Source organism: Dermacentor albipictus, chromosome 1, assembly GCF_038994185.2.
Source record: "Dermacentor albipictus isolate Rhodes 1998 colony chromosome 1, USDA_Dalb.pri_finalv2, whole genome shotgun sequence".
NCBI classification, from domain to species: domain Eukaryota; kingdom Metazoa; phylum Arthropoda; class Arachnida; order Ixodida; family Ixodidae; genus Dermacentor; species Dermacentor albipictus.
This window is the reverse complement of record NC_091821.1, coordinates 322,702,551-322,710,859: the sequence shown is the minus strand read 5'-3', so window position 1 is coordinate 322,710,859 and position 8,309 is coordinate 322,702,551. Positions and strand designations below refer to the sequence as shown.

Genomic DNA, 8,309 nt, shown 5'->3' with positions numbered 1-8,309 from the left:
TAAAGAAAGGAAGGTCGCTTGAAAGGGGGGGGGGGCGATCCAGACAGTGCGTTCGCAACAGTTCCGCAGTTGCTTTTATCATAGAGTTTCCTACAAAACTCTATGGCTAAAATACCTTTACCTCCATGCCCTTACTACCGCTTAAGAGAGTGAAGTGATGGCATGACGTCACGTTCGTCGCACTTGGTCGCACTCACGAGGTCACGCGGGCCTTGCGAGCCAATCGAAGCAGCTGTGGGATATTCAAAAGTTCGGTACACTCACCGCAGCTGTGGACGCTTGCTTGGCACTCTCAATTTTCCTGCTTTTGTTCTTCGGGTATTACTACGTTAAATAATTGCTGCTCATAATGGCACACAAGAACATATACTACTCGGACAAGTATTATGACGAAAAGTTTGAATACAGGTAAGGAAATGACAGCTTTGCGAGCTTTCGAACGCCGGCAGCTAGGAGCTGACATGGCGGACCAGTGTTCCGCCGCTGTTTTACGCGCCAGTTTTCGTGTCATGCGGTCCTCTAGTAGCACTGAAGGATTCTTCGCCAGTTTTAATTGTGTCGTCATGATTTATGTGTCGCCTGAGCCTTTTAGGGCACCCGGCACATCCAGAGGCGGTGCTAGTGCTCACGGCAGCAGACAGCGGCAGTCTTTCGCCACCAGCACTGACGACAGCCACGATTAACTTCTCTTGCAGACATGTAGTCCTGCCAAAAGAGATTGCCAAGCTTGTCCCCAAGTCACATCTGATGACCGAAAGTGAATGGAGAGGAATTGGCGTACAGCAGAGTCAAGGATGGGTACACTACATGGTCCACGAACCCGGTGAGTTCTCCGTGCGCAATCTGCACAATGACTCACGGTCTCAAGATCATGGCTATGTACTATCATTCGCATTCTCATAGAGATGGTGACAGGGTTTCCTGTTTTAATTAATTAGCGTAGTTGTCCGAGATGCGCTAGCCAATCTTGTTTAGAGGCAGTCATCGCTGAACAGCATCGAGGTCCTTGGCCCGCTAGCTAGGTTATCACCGACATCGTCACAATACCGCACTTTGCCTGTTCTCGTGCATGGTGCACTGTGTTTCCTTTCATGTATACGTATGTAAAGTAAAATAGCAGCGCTTTGAAGGAATAAGCGGAAATGACAGCACACACACGCCCCATCTCTTGCCTTTTCAGAGTTTATTATGACCTAACCCAATCCGTCTCCGAATGCACGCGACGAGATAATTTTTCTGCCAGCACTTTGGATTTGTTTTTTGCTAGCTCTGAGTCGTTGATCCAAAATGTAGCTGTCATTCCTGGTATCATCCCTGGTATCAGTGATCATGATTGCGTTGTTGCCACGCCTAGTGCCGCTTCAGTTAGACCAGCCCATAAATACCCCAGAAAGGTTTTTTCTCCGACCGAGGGGATTACATGTCTTTATCACGCAAGCTTTCAAATTTTTTCCCTATATTTTTATGAGGTCAGCCAGTCAGTGGAAATAGATGAAGCTTAGATTCTTTTTAGAGATAAAGTAAAGGCTTTAATTGAAAAATACATACCTTCCAAACTTTTGACAACTAGGCGCCGGAAAGATAAACCTTGGGTAGATAAGGAAATTTGCTCGCTAATTAACAAAAAACGCCGCCTGTATGCTTCATATTTGAAGACTCGCGATCAGTCTGTTTTCCATGAAATGCGTCACGTGAACTACAAAATTAAGCAAGAAATAAAGGTAAATAAACAAACTTATATTTCATTGCTTGACGCAAAGTTGAGGGATTATCCCAAAGAATTTTGGAAATTTGTTAAAATAAATGTTAAAGTGGGCACCACTGTCCCTAGTTTATCAGTTGGCGAGAAAACAGTGCTTGATTATGAGAAGGCTTGCTGTCTGAATTCCTATTTTGAAGGTGTTTTTTCTGAGACGTACACTGGTGAACTGCCTGAAATACAAGAAATAGTCTAGGAGAATATGCCTATGGTTACTGTCACATATAACAGTGTTCTCAAGCTTATTTCCAATCTGAACAACAAATTGGCTGGCGGTCCTGATGGCATTCCGTTGCAGGTATTTAAATCCTGCTCTCAAGAAATTGCGCGTTTTTTAGTAGCTATGTTTAATAAATCATTAAATACCATTTCATTACCTGCAGAGTGGAAGGTAGCCCACGTCGTTCCTATTCATAAAAACGATCCCAAAAGTGTGCTAGAAAACTACAGGCCTATTTCTCTAACATGTGTGTGTTGCAAAACAATAGATCACATTATATACAGTGCTGTGATGAAACACCTTCAAAGCAATAATTTCTTTTCGAATTTTCAACATGGATTCAGGCCTGGCTTGTCATGTACGACTCAACTGGTAGAGTTCTTCCATGATTTCTTTTACTCTTTTGACCTTGGCTTTCAGGTAGACTGCATATTTTTGGATTTCTGGAAAGCTTTTGACACCGTTTCTCATGCATTGCTTTTACATTAATTATCTTGTCTCGGTATACACCCTGCAATAGTACATTAGATTGGAAATTACCAGTCTGGACGAACACAGCATGTTTTAATAAACGGCACTAAATCAACACCTGTCAGCGTAACCTCTGGCGTGCCCCAAGGGTCTGTTTTGGGGCCTTTGTTATATTTAGTCGTCATAAATGACATTGTCCACAATCTAGAATGCAAAGTGAGGTTATATGCTGATGATTGTGCCATATACAGGAATGTAGAAAATGATTGTGATGTTAGTAGTTTGCAGAATGATCTAAACAAAATTTATGCTTGGTGTATTAAGTGGGGCATGTCTTTGAACAGTGAAATGCCAACTTGTGTCATTCACCCGTAAACGCTTTCCTGTGAGATCAGTGTATAAATTGGACGGACTACTTCTTGAAAAGGTCCAACACTACAAATACCTCGGGGTCTATTTCTCAGGAAATTTAACATGGAACAGACATATTGAAAATTTAACCTTAATATCCGCTTGTATGCTAAACCTTGTTAGACATAATTTTTCTAAAGCCCCCCAGAAAGTAAAAGAACTGCTTTACATAGTCCTGTACTTGAATACGCTTGCCAGCTATGGGACCCTCGAAGCTCTAACCTTATAGAAAAGCTTGAATGCATCCAAAACCGCGCTGCAAGATTTGTTTCTGGTAATTATAACTTCCTTAGCAGTATTACATTAGTTAAAGAGGACTTTGGTTGGAAAACACTAGCACAACGCCGATTAACTGCAAAATTGGAAGCTACTCTGCTCTCACAGGAATAAATAAGAACTTGTACATTTTCCCTCCCCAGTTCATCTCTAAACGATATGATCACGAGCTGAAAGTTCTTGAATTGTACTGTCGTACTGATGTCTACCATGATTCATATTTTCCGCATGTTTCCGCTTACTGGAATAGGCTTCCCAAGAGCATTGGTGAATGTAAAACGTGTTCAGAGTTTTCTGTCTTTATTGTCACGCAGTCTGCCGTAGTATAATATCATCCCGTTTTCTTTATATCATTTGGCTGGCATTGCACTTCATGCGATAGTGTACCCTTTCCATTTCTGTGTTGCAATTTTGCACTGCAGTTCACTGAAGACCGTTTTGCCGTCGAGATGACTTATCAATGTTACGTATTTTGTTACTTTTACCACCTGTGCTTAGCTGTGTGAAGTTTTCGTCACATGTTCATTTTACTTTAATTTGTCCCCCCCTGCAATAATGCCCTTGTGAAGCTGTAGGTACTTGTGTAAATAAAAATAAAAACACAAAAAAGCAAGATTAGAACCGTGCAGCCCTAATCGGGAAAGAGATGTGTTCTTTCCTATATTAAAAAAGAAAGTAATGATATATTACGAGTCACCTGGTCTTCTGTTTGTCCATATATGCATTCTATAATAATTCTGACTTTACGTCTGGGTTGGTATTTCAAGAATTCTAGGTCTGTCCAACAGTATGTATTATGTGATCACTTTCATATTTGCGAAAACAGCCACGTGACCGCACAAAAATGCAGTCTTTGTTGGCCTGAATTTGGCATAGAAGAATTTGGACCTGTTTGTTCTCAACAATTAACTTATGTGGACCATGGATACTGCAAAACTACAAAATTTTCTCATGCTTCTAGCTTAAAGCGACCCTGCAAGATCTTTTCTTCAAAGCTGAGAACGTACTGCAGTGAGTGAAACTCCCTTCATAAATATATTTGCACAAACATTTCTAAAGGACAATAATAATGGAGATATAGAGAGTGCAATGTTTACTTCCCCATTTGATCCTCTTAACCTGTTTCCTTTACACTGGACCGGTGCCAGTAGCCATGCCCTGCCTATTGCCCCTCACATTTCTTTCTTTCCGTGGTGTGCTGTAGAATGATGGAGGAGTAGTGACAGGATAGGCAGGACGCTCATATTTTATTGTAGTGCAAGCAACAGGGACGCGTTAAATTGCTGCTTCACTGTTTGCTACCAGATTGGAGAAGTGTGCATACAGGGTAATTCGTGATTGTGAATCATCACCCACTGGCTATGGGCTATTTCATGGGTCTGATATTGTACACAGGGCATTTTGAATGTTGTCTCAAGAGCCTCTGGACAGAATAAGCAATACTTTGTGCTAGATTGCAGGCTCCCTGCTGCTTGCATAGACGCAATATTTGGCTTGCATATTAATGGCAGCATTGTCTATGGATAGTGAACATGTTATTACCGTGTTCAAGAAGTGTTGCAGTGCCCTTTTAATATGCAGGAGTACAGCCAAATTATGGGACTGTGTGCATTGTAGTGCAACCATGGATTACAGGCGTTGTGTCTAGGCCACCAAATATTTTGTTTTTATAGCAAAACTGTTGTTGCAATGAGATGTGCATGAGAATTGTATGCTCCAAATTTTGACAAATTCATTGTGAAAATCATGTTGGGTATGTCTAGAGTGAAGTGATTGGCGAGTGAGGTTAAAAGTGTGCTGCAACGAGACGCATTGTGTGAAATTATCAGTGTTCTGTTAACTGTGCTTTCAAGGTCTGAGGTTTATGCAACATTGTTTCATAATTATCAGCTTATATAAAGATGGAAGTTAGTAGCAATAGTGTCCAGGGAGGAACATACTGGAGAAATTTCAATGTTGTAAGTTCTGTAAGTGTGCTGTAAGCTTGGGATTATAAAATTTTTGCTAATTGAGCCTAAAATGTTTACTTTTGGCCAACTGCTCGGCATGTCAAGATAAAGCTTCTTAGGAATAAGGTGTGCATTGGGAGCAAGACTGGAGAAGCTCAAAAGTTGTAAAAAATTTTCAATGTGCAGTGAATTAAATTTTAAAATTGGTACATTAAGCAACTAACTCAATAGTTTTGCTTTGAAATTTGTAACTTCCATATTCACATGCATATTGGGCCCTCTGTGTTTAAATAAACTGTTGAAAGTATATTCCATAGCGTAGAAGCATTAGTTCAGGGCCATAAGTGTAAGCAATTGTACATTCAATGCTGCCAGTGCAACGTCTGTGGCTCAGTGCAGCAAGTGAAAGCAGTGTGCTTGTGAGTCAACAAAAAGTTTCAAAGGAACTGGAAATGCCTTTTTGTCTCTAACTCTGCTTTGCTTGAAATTAGGTTGTTAGTCTGCAAGGTTGCACTAGTCTGCCATGCATCTTTTTTTTCCCCCTTTAATACAGTGCTTGTGGTTGAGAAACATTTATATTTGGCTTTATGAAGATATATATATTATGCTCATTGCACTTTTCTGTAATTTATATGGAACGCTCAGTGCAAATATGGCGTACAATGAAGGCATGCCATTTGGCAGCCTATACTTCTTAATGCTAGTGCGGTTGAAAGTTATGCATGGTGCCTGCACCATCTTCCACGTGACTAACAGAGGCTGTTGGCAAACTCGTTAATCATGCCCCATGTTAAAGAACAGCTTGTGGGTGAGAAAAAATATTCCTGAATCACAAATCAGCATTTCATTAATTCATGACAACTGCAGTAAACAATTAAACGAAAGTGACATTTATATTCAGGTAATTGTATGTTGACTGTCACTTCACCCCCCTTTTTTAAAATTCACCAAACATACCACACACCCATGTAGAAATGCTATGCCTATATTCTCAAAATAAGTGAACATTCTATGGGACGCTGTGGTCTCTTTCTGTCAGCTACAAACCCAGGTTAACTTTTTAGAACCGTTAATCAACGTTCCCTGCTTTGAAGCTGAACCTATACCACAAACCTTTAAGTCGACACTCTAGCTTGGTTCTTTTGTTTTCACCTGCAGCATTTTTGAAAGCAGGTTACGTGGTGCCATATTCTTAATCAGTTTTGTATGATGTGGCATTGTGTGTGAAATCTCATTGGAGCTATGAGCATTGTGTCTAGCCAATCAGCATTCATTGATGCTGATCGACCTAGAATACAGCCCATGTGCCATTGTGGACACAGGTGCAGAGGCTATGTGACATAGGCTATGTGACATATGTGTTTAACTGCACTGTAACAGGACGTCAGGACTTTAGTTGCTGATTAGGTGGTAAAAGTGTTTTTTGAGTTGTATGGAATTTCTCAACCATATGGGACAGTTGAGACATTTTTGTCGTTACAAGATTCCTGGCATGTTAACCAGCAATGTCATCTTGATACCCTGATGTGGTCAAAGAACCTGTGGAGGCTGCAGAGCATTTTGTTCTGCAAACTTGCTCACTTACCTTGATTGTTTTCCTTCTAGGATGTTTACAATGTGTAAATGTTTAAACATGATTGCATCCGTGGACACACACATTCTAGGGCTATAGGATGTTAAAAATCTGGAACCTTCATCTGACAGTGTTTTCCCTTCCCATTTCTGCAGAGCCACACATCCTGCTGTTCAGGAGGCCAATCCAGGACAGTGCTCCAACCCAGGTGGAACAGATCAAGAGTGACATGTGATTAGATGGTGTCAAGCATGGTGTCCTGGTGCTATGCAGCGGTTGCCACCATTGCCCTCTCTGTATATACTGTACAAATCCAAAGTGGATGAAAAGAGGTCTGCGGCAGCTTGTTGACCGGAACAGGCAGTGACGGAGCACCTTTCCACCCTGAAAGCTGCCTTCTGAACACTTGTGTTTCTCTTTTTTTTTTTTTTTTTCATCTTGGCACCGTGTGCCATCTCCACAAGTCTTTCACTGCCTATGGACACTTGGCTTCCAGTGTGTTTTGTCAGGCCGTTGAAGGATGTTTCTTTTTCTTTCCTTCCTTCCTTCTCACATCTTGACCTTCTCATGTTCCTACATGTCACTCTTTGCTGCACTCTGCAATGTAGTCTTGTAGCATTTTTTTTCTTACCGCCTCCGCCCACGTGGCTATCTTCTTTTCCTTTCTGCAGGCTACAGTGCTGTATGGATGAGTGAGTGAATAAATCTATTTTATTGGTTGTCCAACTTGATTGTGGATTTAGCATACAAACAAAATGCACTTTCCTACCTGTCACAGCTGTAGTAGAAATAAATATACTTCGAGAAGGTGGCTAAAGGCCTAATTGATAGAGTGGATATTTTGACATGTTGAAGCAGTTGCAGATCTACTGTATTGTGTGTGAATATGCTAAGGCCTCGGCCAGTGTGTACACATACCTGCCAACTCCCCAGAATCTTTTGCAAAATTTATTAACTTGCACTCGTTCTGTGATTTTACTAATGTTGCATCAACTTTCAGAAAACTAGTTCTATTGGTGGAAAGTTGTTGAAAGATAGGCGGTGCAAGAGTGGAAAAGATGTGTGCAAAAAAGAAATTCTTATAGAGGGGCTTTATCATCATGGTGTCTGAGTCGCCCTCTTGTACCAGCTGAAAATACCATATCCGAGAGGGCTACCTTTTTCGAGCAAGTTTATTCAGACCAAGTTTCTAAAGCAGGTGAAATCGGAAGCTGCAGAGACTCTAATAATCCACTGGTCTGCAAAACGATGTCGGTCTTTGCTGATCCAAGTATGCTGCCACTTGTGTGCTGAGCCTAAAGTTAAATCATTGTTAATAAAGTGTATCTGTCCAGCAAAAAGGTGTGAGCCCATAGCAAACTTAGATGTGGGCTGCCCCTCTACCCGCTCTCTAGTCATGTTTTCGGGATTTTTATCAATTATAAAGCTTAAAAGTTGGCAGATATGCATACGTGTAAGAACTGTGAACAACGTTCCATTTTGTCTTACTTATCACCATCAGCCTATATTATGTCTACTGCAGAGCGAAGGCCTCTCCCAGCACTTTGACTACCTCTGTCTTCTATCTGATGACTGCAGCCTGTGCCTACAAATATTGTAATATTTGCTTGTGTCATGTGAGTGTGCATCTGCTTCTCATTGTTGCATATT

The 8,309-nt window shown here is 41.2% G+C and overlaps 1 protein-coding gene across 1 annotated transcript; it reads left to right on the top strand.

Annotated features, from left to right (window-relative positions):
• The first annotated feature begins 192 nt into the window (after positions 1 to 192).
• LOC135919420 (cyclin-dependent kinases regulatory subunit-like) lies at positions 193 to 7,385 on the top strand. The gene is made up of 3 exons (XM_065453243.1): positions 193 to 408; positions 696 to 823; positions 6,815 to 7,385. The coding sequence occupies exons 1-3, from the start codon at positions 350 to 352 to the stop codon at positions 6,892 to 6,894; spliced, it is 267 nt and encodes an 88-aa protein (XP_065309315.1). The 5' UTR covers positions 193 to 349; the 3' UTR covers positions 6,895 to 7,385.
• The last annotated feature ends 924 nt before the right edge of the window (positions 7,386 to 8,309 follow it).